Below are 17,241 nucleotides of genomic sequence, written 5' to 3'. Positions count from 1 at the left end.
TTTAGAGGTCTAATTGACTTTTAAGCTAAAGTTCGAGGGCTTATTTGACCATTTTTCTTTTTTATTTTGGTGTATATATCAGCAACTCAAACCCTTATTGATATATGTTGAAAATTACAATTAATAACAAAAGTACAATTTTATTTTCTTAAATCAATACATTTTGGAGAAAGTCTCCGGCCAACAATCACCTAGTCACCTGGTGGGGGTGGGAGGCGAATTGGAGAATGAGATGGTCAATGATTGGGGTGGAAACCGGCGTCCACTACCAAATTATGGCCGGTCACAAACTTCGAGTCGTCACAAGCCAAGAACAACACTGCATCTGCTACATTTTTGGGCTTGAGAAACTCCCCATTTTTCAGCACATTAAACGGCTCGAAAACCTTGTCGATCTCCTCTTCCGGCATGTTCATCGACGTGCACAGCAACGGCGTCGCCACCGCCGACGGCGACACGCAATTCACCCGGATCCCATGCTTCCCCAGCCCTATGCTGGCCGACCTGACCAGCCCCAACACCGCGTGCTTCGACATCGCGTAGTCGATCTTCAGCGCCGTCCCGAACGTCGCCGTCACGCTGGCGGTGCAAATCACGCAGCCCTTCACGCCGCCGTCCACCATCGCGCGCGCCGCGTGCTTCACCATCGCCGCCGTCCCGCGCACGTTCACGGCGAAGAGGCTGTCGGACGCGTCGAGGTCGAGGTTGAGGATGTCTTGGTCCTGGCCGGATATCACCCCCGCGCAGCACACCACGACGTGGACTTGGCCGTGAGCCTCGACGGTGGCTTTCACGAGGGACTCCACTTGTTGCTCGTCGCTCACGTCGCACTTCACGAAGTGATGATGAGACGACGATGACCCGCCGCCACCGATTGATTCCGCCACTTCCCGCCCCTTTTCTTCTTGAATGTCGGCGATCACCACCTTGGCGCCATGCTCCGCGAAGAGGCGGGCGGTGGCCTCCCCCAAACCACTGGCTCCTCCGGTGATGATCGCAACTTTTCCGGCCAGTTTCTTCTCGCTGCTTTTATGCTCACTTGCCATGGTAGTAGTGAAATGCCAATCACTCTTAATTAATAACACCGCCCCGGCCCGTGCAGTTAGTTGCATATTTATATCGAGAAATAAGGGTTAAATAGATCATTTAACTGTACACTAAACTGCAATTAGACCATTGAATTAAAAGAAAAAAATGCAATTGAGCCATTGAATAATACAAAAATATACAATTTAGCTCAAAATAACATGTTTACCTAGCAAGTTTTCGATTATAAAAGTAATTTTTTAAAATAATTTTTAATAAAAAATAATTAAAATATTAAAAAAAAATCAGAAACTGCCCGGCCGGCTTCGTCTCCATGGTCGGAGACGAACCTCCGTCTCCAGCAATGGAGACAAAGACCTTCGTCTCCATAGCCATGGAGACAAAGAGACCGTCCCTTCGTCTCCGGCCATGGAGACGAAGCCGGCCGCCGGCCCGCAGTTTATATTTTTTTTTAATTAATATTTTAATTATTTTTTATTAAAAATTATTTTAAAAAATTAATTTTAAAATCGGTAACTTGTTGCATGAAGTAAATAGGTTATTTTAGACTAAATTACATATTTTTGTGTTGTTCAATGGCTCAATTACATTTTTTTTAGTTCAATGATTTAATTGTAATTTGATGTGCTGGTGAGCCTTATTCCTTATATCAATACATGTTTCTAATTCGTTGACTTTCAACTATATAATATTCGACTAAGAGTGTGTTTGGAAACCTGGAAAATGAGTTCTGGAAATCATTTTCCAAGTTTTCACTGTTTGGATGTGCCTGGAAATCAAGTCAACGGAAATCATTTTCCGTTGACTTTGGAAAATAGGCTTGTTTTGGAGGAAAATGACTTCCCCTTTTTTTTGGGGGAAGTCATTTTCCAACTTTTACACCAACATCACTCCACCACCAACATCATCAACACCATACCACCACCACCTCACTACCACCATCACCACCACTACTGCCGCCGTCGCCACCACTATACCACCGCAACCACCGCCACCACACCACCACCATCACACCACCACCACTACCACCACTAACACCATACCACCACAACCACTACCACCACCAACATCATCAACACCATACTACCACCACCACCGCTGCTACCACCACCACCACCATACCACCACAACCATCGTCGTCGCCACCGCCACCACCATACCACCGCCACCACACCACCACCACACCACCAACATCACACCACAACCACCACCGCCGCTGCCGCCGCCACCACCACCATACCACCGTCACCGCCACCACCACCGTCGTCGCCACCACCACCATACCACCGCAACCACCGTCGCCGCCGCCACCACCACCATACCACCGCTGCCGCCACCACCACCAGCATCACACCACCGCCACCGGCACCACCACCATACCATCGCAACCACCATCGCCGCCGCCACCACCACCACCATACCACTGCAACCACCGCCACCACACCACCACCACCACCATACCACCGCAACCATCTTCGCCGCCACCACCACCACCATAACACTGCCACCACACCACCACCACCACATCATCGCCACCACACCGCTACCACACCACCACCACCACTACTACCACCGCCGCCGTCGGCACCACCACCATACCACCGTCGCCGCCACCACCACCACTACCACCACCACCGCCGCCGCCACTGCCACCACCACCATACTACCGCAACCACCGTCGCCGCCACCACCACCACCACACCACCGCAACCACCGTCGCCGCCACCACCACCACCACTGCCACCACCGTCATACCACCACCAGTTATTATTATTATTATTATTATTATTATTATTATTATTATTATTATTATTATTATATAACAAATAACACCACTACCACTACACCACCATCACCATAATATTTTTGATATATTATTAGTTATTTTTTTATTATATTTAAAATTATTATTATATTATTATATATTATTATACATGTTGTAATATTCTAAATAAAATAATTAAAATATTTAATTATACAATTCTACTCATTTTCCAGAAAATGAACCAAACACACAAAAACAGTTTTCCAGAATGCAACCAAACACTGGAAAGGAAAATATTTTCCGGAAAATGACTCATTTTCCAGAAAACACTTTCCAGAAGTCATTTTCCTGCTTTCCAAACGGACCCTAATATGATCATATCCACCTAATTTTTGTTTGTATACATAATTACTTCAAATTACACAGTACAAATAATATCATATTCGACTAATATGATCATATCCACCTAATTTTTGTTTGTATACATATAATTACTTCATTACAGAAATAATATCATATAGGCATATATACTTTTTTTTAGAGGAAAAGACCCACAATTATTATCATAGGGTTTGTAATAGGTAAATCTTATTCTTGTGTAATAATAATAGTACTAGAAATTAAAGCTTGTAATGGCCGGATTCGATTGAAAAAGTGTTAACAACTATGGCTAATTTTATTGGCAATTGTGACTAAATTTTTCATTTGCTACTGTTATCGGAATTTTTCTTTTGATAATCATGAATATTTTTTTTTTCAAATAATTGTTAAACATTCCAACCATCGATGGTTGGAATTTTAGGGACCACGACTATTGAATTGTGCGACCAAAAATTCTAACTACCAAAAAAAAGTGACTGAAATGGTCATTTCTAGCCGACTTTTGGGTGATCAGAAATCAAAAAAATTTCTAATAATGACATATGTAGGGTCATTAATAATTATTGCAAGTCTATTAAGAAATTATAGGAAGTCTATTAATTTATTATTATATAGGTTGATCAACTTACTATTGCAGGTGCGTAAGATAACTATATCTGGAGTATCTATTAAGTCACTACTATAGATATATTAAGACATTACCACTAGCCAATTAAGTCACCATTGTATGTCCATCAACTCAATAATAAATAGGTCCTTTAGGTCACTTCTATAAGTTTATCAACCCATTAGTATAAATATATTAAATTTTTATAATGTTCATCATACAATTATTAAAATGATATATATATATATATATATATATATATATATATATATATACATACATACATACATATACATATACATTAGTGAAAGGTTCCCGTGCGGTTGAATGCTTCCCGTGCAGTTGTGCGGGTGATTAATGTGCGTGAGATTTGTACTCAATGTGCGTGAGTGTTGTGTCTAATGTGCTTGAGATTTGTACTTAATGTGCGTGAATGTGTAAAATGCAACAGAAAAATGGATGTCAGCTTCTTCCCCATCCCCAGTAGCCATTGCCCCCTCCCTAATGATGATGATGCGGAGGCGGGCTATGGTGGTTAAGAATTATGGGAATAATACAACAGAAATCCACACTTAACTGGTGTGCAAATTTTGTTGTGCGTGCGTCATCTATATAAACATTCAACTGTAATGAAGGTAACTGATAATCCAGAATCCGTGGCCAAATTGAAGGAAGAAGTTACAAGAAGCTTAGGCGTTAATGTGCGTGAGTTTTCTGTTCTGCTTCTTTCTGAGCTTGTAATTCTGAACTACTCACGCATATTAAGCACAAATCTCACGCATATTAAGCACAATACTCAGACACATTAAGTACAAAACTCACGCATATTAACATTACGCACATTAAGTACAAATCTCAGGCACATTAAGCACAACACTCACATTAAAAAAAAAAAAAAGCACAACACTCACGCACATTAATCCACCGCACAACCGCACGGGAAGCCACAAATGCACCTGATCCCTTCCATATATATATATATATATATATATATATATATATATACACTAGTATTTGCCCCGTGCGATGCACAGACAAAAATTTATAAGTATTTTTGTATATGATACAAAGTAGAATTAATTTTATTAAAAATGTAAGTATTTAAATGTTAAAACAATAAATATGACAAAAAAATGCATTCATATTGCTAATCTCATTTGCAATAATGATCTTACAAAGTTAAACGGACAGAGAAAGACTCTCACCACCTCGTGGTTTACATACAAAAAAAATAATGATCTTACAAATCTATTACTCCCTCCGTCCCATTTTGTTTGTCTGGTTCGGTTAACGAGGCTTGACTGAAGTTATTTTTACTTCAATTTTTTATAATGTTAAATTTATTTTTAGTATATAAAATTTATATATTTAGAAACTACATTAAAAGTACTATTAAACATAAAAAGTCAAATTTAAAAATAATTAAAAATTACTAAAGAAAATAAGCACTGAAGAAAGAGTTACGTTGGATTGACCAATGAATAGTAAACAGGACAGGCAAAACGAGACAGAAGGAGTAATATGGATTCACAGCTAGGCGAGAAAATATTTTCCTTACTTAATTTTACTTTACCTAATTTTCTTTGTAAATTATTAAAAAGCTAATCAAAATTACAAACTATTAAAAAGTTAGTGTGTATATATATATATATATATATATATATATATATATATATATATATATATATATATATATATATATATATATAGATTTTGAATCATGTGTACACCCTCTAGTTAGCCAAGTTCATGAGCATGCTTCCTGTTCGTTGATGGTGTTTTTTTAAACGGTGAGATAGTGTGTTGATGGAATACACGTGCGTTGTACGTATGGGTTGTTTTGTAATTTATATTTGGCCTTTATTATGTCTATAGTGCTATCAACGGCGATATTTTTGCTTGTGTGAGTAGATAAATTAGGAGCATTGTCTTGTTATCTCCGCTGGCAGCCTTGTAACACCCCACTTTTCTAACTCTTAATTACCTCTCTAAACAGTCATTAACATAAACTAAGCAGCGGAAAACTAGATAATAAGTAGTGGGAGTGTCACCGCCACAACCACCACCCTTGGGTGGTTGCACAGGCTAAAAGGGATAAAACCACAAATACGATTAAATCTAGGAACTAAAAGTAAATACTGAAAAAGTAATGAGGAAAAGTGTCACCCCAAAACAGTCTACAACCATCCTCCAACATGAAGTCATAATTCTAAATCCATAACATCATCATAAATGAAACTAGAGTTTAGACATCTCAGACTAAGAGACTAATCTAACTCGACCTATTCTCACTGCTGGGCCCACCTGAAAGGGGTTTTGCAAGCAACACATAGAAAAACAGGAAAAACACCCGTTAGTACGAAGCTAAGTATAACCACACTCAACCCTGTAAAGCGTTCTAGCATAAACTTTGAAAACATTTGACGTCTTTATTGCAATAAGCTAATCTCAAATCGTCTTTAGATTTTCATATTCTTACTAGATGCTTGCACCCTATATTATTAGCTGGCATGCTTATATATGTATAAAACTAATCATGTAGATTCGTCAACATATAGACTTCTCAAATAGCTTATCAAGCAATTCATGCTTACAAATAGGATCATGCTAAAAGACCATTTAATCAGGTGTTCACATGCTTCCACACTTTTATCACATAACTTGTTAAGTAAAACTTCTACTACATCACAATAATCATGCTCAAGGAATATTTCATGTTAAACTTCTCAATAAATAATCTTTTACAAAGCTCTATTCGTATACAATCATATATAGCATTATGATCATGCTTCTTATGCAATCTAGTGCAACAATATATTCATACTCATATGCAATCTAGTGCAACGATATAATCATACTCTTATGCAATCTCGTGCCACAATATACTCGTACTTGTATGCAATCTAGTGCAACAATATACTCAAACACGTATGCAATCTAGTGCAACAATATACTCACACTCGTATGCAATCTAGTACAACGATATACTCATGTTCATATGCAATCTAGTGCAATAATATACTCATGCTCATATGCAATCTAGTGCAATAATATACTCATACTCATATGCAATCTAGTACAACAATATATTCATACTCATATGCAATCTAGTGCAATAATATACTCATACTCATATGCAATCTAGTACAACAATATATTCATACTCATATGCAATCTAGTGCAACGATATAATCATACTCTTATGCAATCTCGTGCAACAATATACTCATGTTCATATGCAATCTAGTGCATAATATATTCATGCTCATATGCAATCTAGTGCAATAATTTACTCATACTCATATGCAATCTAGTGCAACAATATACTCATGTTCATATGCAATCTAGTGCAATATATACTCATACTCATATGCAATCTAGTGCAATAATTTACTCATACTCATATGCAATCTAGTGCAATAATATACTCATACACTCATTTATAAATTAGAGTACTTTCTGTGGAGGTTTCTTTGTTACTTTCTCGAGTCTCTTTTGACTCTCTTTCTTTCTATCGAGTCTATATGGACTCTCATGCTTGAGTCTCTGTTGACTCTCTTTCTTTCTCTTCTACTCGTAGACGGCTTAGGGTTTCACAGAAGTGTGACTTACCCCATTGGGAGCGGCATAATTCCGGCCCAATATCTCCTACCGTCTACGGAACCAAACTCGTGGTTCAAACTCTTTGGAATCAGGTATCGAACTATTAGTGTGCACACCCCCTAACCAGAATTCCAAGCCTGGCGGGAAGTTTGCAACCTCGTAACGTGGGAATACGCCGCCGTTACATATACTGAGACCGCAATGTCCATAAATATCTCCCGAGAGGAACATAGTCCAAACGGTATCCTCCAAAATCTCACCGATATAGATAATACGTAAATATATCTCTCATGCATGCAACAATTCTACTACTTCTCAATGCATCAAAGAATGATATATCACATGCTTATGGTTTTTGAAAGTATTCTTGGACTCACGTTGGCCCTTTATGCATTTTTGAAATATGACTCATGTGAAATGTCAAAATGCTCTATAACATGCTTCTAAATCATGTATAAACTAACATGAAGTATTCAAGGATATATCATCGTGCTCGATTTGCAAAATAGCAATTTCTATACATTTCACTCAAGAAGTATGCTTCTATTCTCATTGATCAAATAATACAATTTAATCATGCTTTCATAATAAATCATATTCTCAAAGGATCATTCTTCTTTACTTCAATAAAACATTATCTAATCACATAATCAACAATTTCTCAAACACAGAGAATTTAGCAAAATATGCACTGTGTAACAATTCTTCACAAAATTCTTCTTAACATACTTGTTTTTAATCAAAATTCAACGAAATCAAAGTCAAAACGTGCGTCGAGACGATCCCGAAGAGCCGAGCCACAAGGGCCCGTAACACTCGGTCCGAAACGACACGTAGCTGAACCACAAGGGCCCGGCCACTGCACAAAATTTCTCACAGACAATACTCGGGGACCTGTGACGGGACTCTTCATGATGGTCCGCCCCTGGAGTCCCATTGATGAGCCGAGACTAGGCAACGACCCTCCTCTAGGGCCGTGCCCTAGTCCTGTGGCACCACGGCTCTAGCCGGCGGCCCTTCTGATGGGCCGCGGCTAGGGCCGTCACTTTGATCTGGTGCACACTGTGTTGTGCACCAGATGTGATTTTACCTGCAAAATCTCAACCATACAATTCCAAAACATTCTCAACATCTCACAAATACATACTAAAACATTTCTAAGCATAAACACATCAAAAGCTCATAGTTTCTACTCATTTCTACTCAAAACTAGGCTTCACAAAGCCAAATCTAAAGAGGAATCCATGGGGTTATACCTCTTGTAGTCTAGTCTTCTTGCTTGGATCTCTTCTACCTCTTGGCCTAGCTTGAGCCTCTTTCACCACCTACACTCCCAACACACCTTCTATCCTTAGCCTATAACTTCAAAGACTAAAGAAAACTAGAAGAGAAAAGAGGCTAGAATGAAGGATGAACAAGCTTACTAGGTTGTTGTCTTTCTTCTTGTTGTTGGCAACCAAAAGAATGAGGAAGAGGCAAAGAATGAGATCAGGAAAATGAGATGGAATGAGGGGCTTTATATAGGGTTCAAAACCCTAGGATGATTCACAATGATTGGTTGAGGGCAAAGGGGTAATTTCCCAAGCTAAAAGATGATTCTGAAAGGGATTTTGGATGTCTTGTGGTCCACCATGTAACATGAACCATAGGCTAGAAATGTTATCTTTTATTACTTTGGGGTTGAAAGTGAATTTTCCCAAAAGCTATATGGATGAACACTTGTTCAAAATTCCCTTTTGAATTCTCCCGGTCTCACTCGAATAAAATTCTCGATTTAAATCTTGGTACGCGAAGTACCCGAAAACTTTGGAATTTTCGAACGAAACTCATTTCTTCGGTGTCGAATTAATTTTAAAATAGAACAAAATTATTTTATTCAAACACCGATTGCTTGTAAAAATATTTTAATGGACTGAAAAAGCTACTTTGGGATTTCTTAATACTGGATTTATAAAATAAAATTTTGGGTTATTACAAGCCTGGCACACGATCTCTTCAGATTCCCAGCCAACACACTTCCTTTTTGCACCCGTTTCGTCTCCAGGTCGCGTCATCTCTCCGGCATTCACGAAGCCGCGTTTCCTTCATGGCTGGTTCAAGCAGGAGGCAGTCCAAGCGGCTTAGGGGTATATCTTCTGCTTCAAATGCCGATATTATGTTCACCGATTCGTTGTTTTTTTCATTCCTTTTTCTTGCGGTTTTGGTTTTCTTTGTTGGGGTTTTAGGTGAGCTTCTATTCCAGCGGGTTTGTGGGTGGGGTTTTGAATTTCTGTATTTTTATTTGGTTTGTAGTTCTTCTGGGTGTTTTTTTATTCCGAGTTTTCTCTACGGTTTTTGTCTTGGTATTCGTCGATTGCATTAGGTTTTGTGTGGGGGGCGAGTGTGGTGGTGAGCGGTGGTCGATTTTTGAGCTAGGGTTTGGGTTTTTGTTTTTGTTTTTTTATTCTAAGCAATCATTCCAAGCACCAGAGAGCATGGGTGGCGGTAGGTGGTAGTCCAGCGATCTTGGAGTGGCGAGTAGCCGTTCGGGAGGGCTGGGTGCGTTGGCGGCGGTCGGTGGTCGGTGGTGGCCCGAGTTTAGTGTAGTACAACCTAGATCTAGCCTTTTCGGTCGTTGCTTTTCAGGTGACGGCTCTGCTTTCACGTCGTTATAGTAGTCTACGTGGCTGGCTCTTCCATCAAGAGGTAACAATGTCAAAAGAGGGATGCTTCCCAGGGTCGTCAAGGTATTCCGGGTTTCTTATTTTTGTTTGCTTTTTCTTCGGGTTTATTATTTTGTTGTGTATGTGGATTTTCTGGTGTGGGGGATTTAGGGGCAGTTCCAGCGCTATTTGTTTAATTTTGTTTGTTCTTGGTTTTGTTTTTTTGTTTTTTTTTTTGTTTTTTTTTTTGGGTTCTTGGGGTCGTTACTGTAGGGTTTTGCATGGTGGTGTTGTGATTTTTTTTGGGTGTTTTTTGAATTTTAGATGAGGGTGTACAGGTTTGGGGTTTTTTGGTGTGGAGGTGTTGGGCGGTGGGTTTATGCAATGCTTGTTAGTATAGTTTATATTGTCTACTTTCAGAATTAATGCTTTATATAATTTTTGTTGTTGTAATAGTATTGCTATTGGACAAGAAGGCGGTATAGCACCACTTATAGCATTGGCAAGAGTTGAAGCTGAGGTAATTTTCGATTTGCTAAAAGAAATATATAATTTTTAGTTGTTTTTTTTTTGGATTTGTTTTCATTAAAAAAAAAACCCCCGCTTTTTGATTCGGGTTTGTTTATGAATTTCGTTGTTTGAAATTAAGGGAGGGAATTAAATTCACAAATATGGGAAAGCAAGGACCTTGTTATTACTGTGGTGTTACCAGTGAGTTTAATTTTTTTTGCTTATAAGAGTGTTTGTGTAGGCAAGAAAAGATTGAGTCTTTGTGATTGTTTCCTGTTGGGGTTGTTCTTGTTTGCTGTAAATGGATGCCTATGATTAGATTATGTATTGAATTATGGACCTGGAAATCAATAGGTTGCTGTTATTGGACAATGAAGAATAATGGATAGTATGTGTTGTTGCTCACCTTATTCCAGTTGTTTTTTGGTGGTTTTGATTGTGTTGTTAATGTGTTATAGAGCTACGGCTTCACATAAACTGTGGGTTTCAACAATGGGTCTTAGTTTTAAAGTTGAATTCAACAAGCTTAAATGCAATTTAAATGTTTTGCTAAATGTATTGCCTATACCTGTACAGCAATTCATGTTTTGAATTCATCCTGCACTGCAATTTATGTTTTTCAACCTCCAGGGAATGGGGCTTAACCCATAGAGATACAAGTTTCTTCTAGTAGTTCATGCCTTCAGGGCAATGAACAAAGAAACTTGGGAAAAGAAGATGGAGGCTTATAAGAAGTATGAATTTTATGAGGCGGAGATATTCAAAGCTTTTGAAGTTATATACAGAAAGATTGGCTCTTCTCTATTGATCATGACCTGCATATGAAGAGAGAGCCAGATACTCTTTTATCTCTTTTATCTGCCAAAGTGTACATTTCACCATTTTTGCCTAGAATATTGGTTGTTAATGGATGACATTTTGGCTTTCACACAACCAAGATGTAACTAAAGTGACTCAATTTAATTAAATGGTTGCTTTCTTGCCAACAATTCATTACATGTGTAATGTGTTTAAATCAATTGCCTCCAAAAGTTGGTTTTCTTCTCATTGTATAGAAGTATCAGAATTCGTGTGGTTCCAGTGTGATATTGCCTTTTCATCTATTTGAACCCATTGCATAATATGTGATTCATTTGCACACACCACAAAGCGTAAATGCACACGCCCCATCATCATTACGCACACGATTCTCCATACCAACAATTAAACATCTGCTACCAAAATGAATTTACCCAACACGCACTAACCGAATCCACAACACACACAGACCACTACATGAATACGCACACTCCATAATTAAAAACGCACAGACCCCCCATACTTCTACCCATTCAGTAATTTTCTTCCATATATGATCAAACCACATGCATTCGACCATATCCCCAATAATAACTTAGCTCATTGGATCTCGAATTACAGGAAAAACATTTTACACTTCCAATTCACCAAAACGCACACGCCACAACAGTAACACGCACACACCATTACAAGTAGACACATAGACCACAATTCCAAACGCACAGACCCGCAATACTACTCCTGTGACGCCCAAAAATAACAAACCACTTCTACCTATTTAGTTAATTTCTTCCATATCCGGGCAAACAACATACATTCAACCATACCCCTAATAATAACTTAACTCCTTGGATCTCGAATTACAGGAAAAACATTTTACACCTCCAATTCACCCAAACACACACGCCACAACAGTAACACGCACACACTATAACAAGCAGACGTACAGACCACAATCCCAAATGCACAGACCCCAACACTACTCCCGTGACGCCCAAACAATAACAAACCACTTCTACCCATTTAGTTAATTTATTCCATATTCGAGCAAACAACATGCATTCAACCATACCCCTAATAATTCTTTAACTCCTTGGATGTCGAATTACAGGAACACGCACAGGCCATTACAAGACGCACAGACCCCAAACACTACAGCACTAAATTTTCGTACTACTACTACATGTTCGTATCTCATCCACAGATACTTTATATTTGTTACCATTTTTATTCAATCTAACTAGTATTTTTTTATGCGCGATGCGCAAAAAATAGGTGCCCAATATTAATACATTATATTAAAATTTTAAATTTATTTAGATTTTAGAATATATATATATATATATATATATATATATATATATATATATATATATATATATATATATATATAGAGAGAGAGAGAGAGGAGTTCCGGTGCGATGAGACCCTCCCGTGCGGTCGTGCGACGATTTTCAGAATACACCAATAGTTAAGTAAATATACACCATCAATGTTAGAAAATTCACTACAAAAACACACACAAATTAAGTACTCATCGCAAAAAACACACCATTAGTGATAGGGAGTTATATGATGTATTTTTTTTTTTTATTTTTTATTTTTTTGCTCTGTTGTGTATTTTTGCATTTCATTGTTGTGTGTTTCTCTTACAGACTTACACTATTGGTGCATATTGTTAACATTGTTGGTGTATTCTGAAAACTGCCGCACGACCACACAAGAGGTTCTCGTCGCATTTGAACTTTTTCATATATATATATATATATATTATAATAATAACAATAACACTAACACTAACACTAATAATAATAATAATAATAATAACAATAATTAATAATAACACTAACACTAATAATAATAATAATAATAATAATAATAATAATAATAATAATAATAACAATAATTAATAATATTAATAACATAAATTAATAAGTAAGTAAATATATATATATATATATATATATATATATATATATATATATATATATATATATATATATATATATATATATATATATATATATATAGGCTTTGGATCTGGTGCACCCCCCTAATAGATGAGCCCATGAGGCCTAATAATACCCATTGATTAGATTCCCATCTATGGTTGAGATTAAAAGATATATTTTCAGTTATTATCTATGGTAAGGTTAGATTAGTAAATTGGTTAGCTGATTTAATTAATGAATTAATTTAAAAGGAATATGAATCATCTTTTGATGCTTTTGATGATGGAAATTAAATGATTGTATCTTGAAAAGGATTAAAAGAATGAAATAACGTTAACAATGGTAGATGTGTGAAGGCAGGAACAACACTTTCGGACTTGCAGCAAATGGACAGTAGCAGTACAGGTAAGTGCATATACACGCCTAAGTCTGTGCATTTCCATGATTTCTCGAAACGGTTTACGGCTGAACAAGGGTAGTCGATGACCGACGATATTTGTGAGCGTTAAGGACGACCCGCCTGTGCGTACGCCGTTAGAACCTAGTAGGCAAGTTAGGCTGGGGTTGTGGGTTGTTCGATACCCGACTATCCAACGGCCTAAGCGTAAAGATACGTTGGCCAGTGCATGCGCCGTACTGCCTAATAGACAAAATCGCCTGTGTCCGAGGTGTTTTTTTTTATTATTTTTTTGGTTTCCACCAGTCCGTGCGTAAACACTGTTATGTCTGTGCATATACCTGCTTTTGTCGAATGGTTATTACCGGAACGCCGGGGTGCATTTGAGTGCGTCGGTTTTTTAATTACCTTACTTTTGAGTGGCAGGTGCGCCAACTACGGGGGGCGATGTCGACGAAGAACATTGTTATATGAATATATCCCCGAGTGGAACGAAGATTTGGTTGACGGCTTGCGACACATCCATAAAACCATTTGTTGGGCAATTGTTTGCAACATTAGACGAAGGTGTTGAGTTCTATAACAATTACGCCTCTGTCGCAGGCTTTGATGTGCGCCGCAGTTCAGACAAAAAGAACAAGTACAACATTATCTTAAGGAAGAAACTGGTTTGTTCACGTGAAGGTTACAAAGCGGGGAAAAAATCGGATCCACCAGAAACGGTAATTGGAAAAAAGACCAAACGTCGTAGGCCATCTAACCGAGTCGGGTGCATGGCAAAGATTGTGTTCAAAATAGACGGTGTGGGGAGGTATTTAGTCACGACATTCGAAGAGGGGCACGCACACTGTTTGTGCGATGATAGCTATAAACCGTTCTTGAAAGTAAATAGGAAATTGGATGTTGGTCACCAACAGTTCATAACAAATTGCGCAAAGGTGAATGTGGGCTCGAGCAAAAGCTTTGAAATATACGCAGAGGTTGTGGGTGGAACAGAAAACGTTGGAGCAACACAACAAGATTTCAAAAATTACCGACGGGAAGTCTTGGCATACATGCACGGAGGAGACTGCCAAATGGTAATATCCAAATACCTGGATATCAAGGCTGACTACCCTGACATGTACTTCGAGTACGAAGCAAACCATAACGACCAATTGATACGGATTTTTTGGTCGGATGGTGTGGCGCGGAAACATTACAGTGCGTTTGGAGATGTTGTGTCCTTCGATGCGACGTACAAGACTAACCGGTAAGAAATTCTGAACCTTGTATAACTTTTTCTATATGCGGACACCAGAAATATGCGAATTAATGTTACTGTGTGTGTGTGTATATATTTGACCCTCGATATTTAATAGCACTGATGATAGCGTACTAATCACAGAGTGTGTGCGTTTTCGCTGATACCCATTGATATCAGAAATTAATTCAGAAAGCTATATTTTCTTCATGTGCGCCACTGTAAAAATGTGTGTATGTGTGTAGTGTCCGATAGTATAATTAAATGTTCAGCAGTGGTGGGTGCATAATGTTGTACAAGTTTGTGCATTCTCCTTAACATGTTTTACAAATACCATGATACCGAGTCACGCTAACTTTTATATTGAAATAAACTAACACCATGATGTCCCAGGTACGGCCTCGTGTTTGTCCCATTTACCGGGATCGACAACCATAAGAAATGCGTGACATTTGGAGCAGCCCTGATTGATCGGGAGGACGTGGACTCGTACATTTGGGTATTAAAGAACTTCAAAAACGCAATGGGCAGCCCCCCCGCAATCACTGTAACTGATCAAGATCCGGCGATGAAAGTTGCAATTGCACAGGAATTCCCTGAAACGCGTCATCGGTACTGCATGTGGCATATAATGACAAAGGTGGGTGATAAAGTGGGCATTGACCTAGCGAGGAACGAAGAGTTTAGACGGGAGCTAAATACTGTAGTATGGAACGACGCCTCAACTACTGCAAATTTCGAGCATGCATGGAAAGCTGTAATGGAAAAATATGCCATACCTGAAAATTCGTGGCTGAAACATATGTATGATGAGCGTGCGTCATGGGGTCCTGCGTGTTTTGAAGGAGTTTTTATGGGCGGATTACTACGTACGACATCCCGGTCCGAGGCAGAGAATAGAATTTTCAGAAGCAATACTAACAAGCACCTTTGCCTTACAGAATTCTTCATCCGATTTGAGAGTACAGTGCGAAAGCAACGGATCACGCACGCACATCTTAGTGGTGCCAGCAACGCATAGACTCCCCCTTTCAAAACACCACTGGGAATTGAACGACATGCATCCGAACTGTACACACTAACAGTTTTTTATGATGTCCAGGAGGAAATTATTGCAGGTTGTTTTGAATGCCGGGTAAGAGCAGTGACAATCGGTGACGGCATCAAGACTTATGAGGTGGATGATAAGCGCGGGACACAGTACGGTTTGACCGTTGAGGATGTGACAATGATTACGCACTGCCCCTGTCGAATGTATACAAGGATTGGTCTATTGTGTCGACACGCTTTTGCAGTGCTAATATACGAGAGGGTTGATACCATACCGCCGCAACAGATCACCCCGCGATGGACACGCAACGCAATAACAGAATATGAAGATGAACTGAGGAAGTATGGATATGGAGGGGCCACAACGGGTAATGAAGCATCAGATGTAATAAACACGTTCTACAGGTGTTTGGGGATTGCCAAGGGGGACAGTTTAAAATTGCAACAAATGTGTTCTGTTCTATCGGATATGGAGACAACTTGGTGCGGGCACGAAGAAGTCCAAGTGGATGCAGCTAGTGGGAAACAAGCGATCATGAAGTCTTACTGTGGCGTACCCGCACCTGAGACGATTACTGTGCACCAACCACCGGTGACAAGCAACAAAGGGTCGGGTAAACGGATGAGGTCTGCTAAAGAGCTGGCAATGAAGGAGCAAAACAGGAAGAAGCGCACGTGCAAAACTTGTGGCATGGCAGATGGGCATAACAGTAGAAGCTGCCCGCAGAAGTAGACGTGTTATTAGCTATAGCATGCAATTCTGGAAGTTTTTTGTGAGATCGTTTATTCTGAAACTCGTGCACCTTTTTGTATGTTTTTATCCAGCATTCCCATTTTTTTGAGGAAAATGTTACCAGGGAAGCTTTTATAATATGCATATCTTGTTTGACCAAGTCTGTAGGCATTAAGCTTTTTTCCCAGCATTCCCATTTTATAGTTGGCAGTTCCGTATCTCCCATCTGGATTTACCTGATTAGGACTTAGAAGTTGTGATGTGCTGACTTTTTTTAATGCCTGATTTTTTATGATGTAGTAAAACAAATGTATAACACAAATGTCTGGACTGCTCCGCTACCATATATGCGTTAGTACGCATAGATTGCATGTATGGAATGCGTTGTAGTCGATAGGTACGTGCTTATATGCGTAACGAAAATGTCATGTGCGAAGGAAGTATAAATTGGCTGCGTAATACGGTTATGATTGTTGACAGCATATTAGTCATATGATTGGGTGGCAGATTTAG

General features: G+C 38.9%; 2 protein-coding genes across 2 annotated transcripts; one reads left to right on the top strand and one right to left on the bottom strand.

Moving 5' to 3' along the window:
• Window positions 1–234: 234 nt before the first annotated feature.
• Window positions 235–1,108, bottom strand: LOC109191869 ((-)-isopiperitenol/(-)-carveol dehydrogenase, mitochondrial-like). The gene has a single exon (XM_019342543.1). The coding sequence runs from the start codon at window positions 1,044–1,046 to the stop codon at window positions 237–239; it is 810 nt and encodes a 269-aa protein (XP_019198088.1). The 5' UTR covers window positions 1,047–1,108; the 3' UTR covers window positions 235–236.
• Window positions 1,109–15,468: 14,360 nt separating this feature from the next.
• LOC109191853 (protein FAR1-RELATED SEQUENCE 5-like) lies at window positions 15,469–16,728 on the top strand. Its single transcript, XM_019342528.1, has 2 exons — window positions 15,469–15,912; window positions 16,048–16,728. The coding sequence occupies exons 1-2, from the start codon at window positions 15,469–15,471 to the stop codon at window positions 16,726–16,728; spliced, it is 1,125 nt and encodes a 374-aa protein (XP_019198073.1).
• Window positions 16,729–17,241: the final 513 nt, after the last annotated feature.

This window comes from Ipomoea nil, unplaced genomic scaffold (assembly GCF_001879475.1).
Source record: "Ipomoea nil cultivar Tokyo-kokei standard unplaced genomic scaffold, Asagao_1.1 scaffold1721, whole genome shotgun sequence".
Lineage (NCBI taxonomy): Eukaryota > Viridiplantae > Streptophyta > Magnoliopsida > Solanales > Convolvulaceae > Ipomoea > Ipomoea nil.
This window is presented reverse-complemented; position numbering and strand designations above follow the sequence as displayed.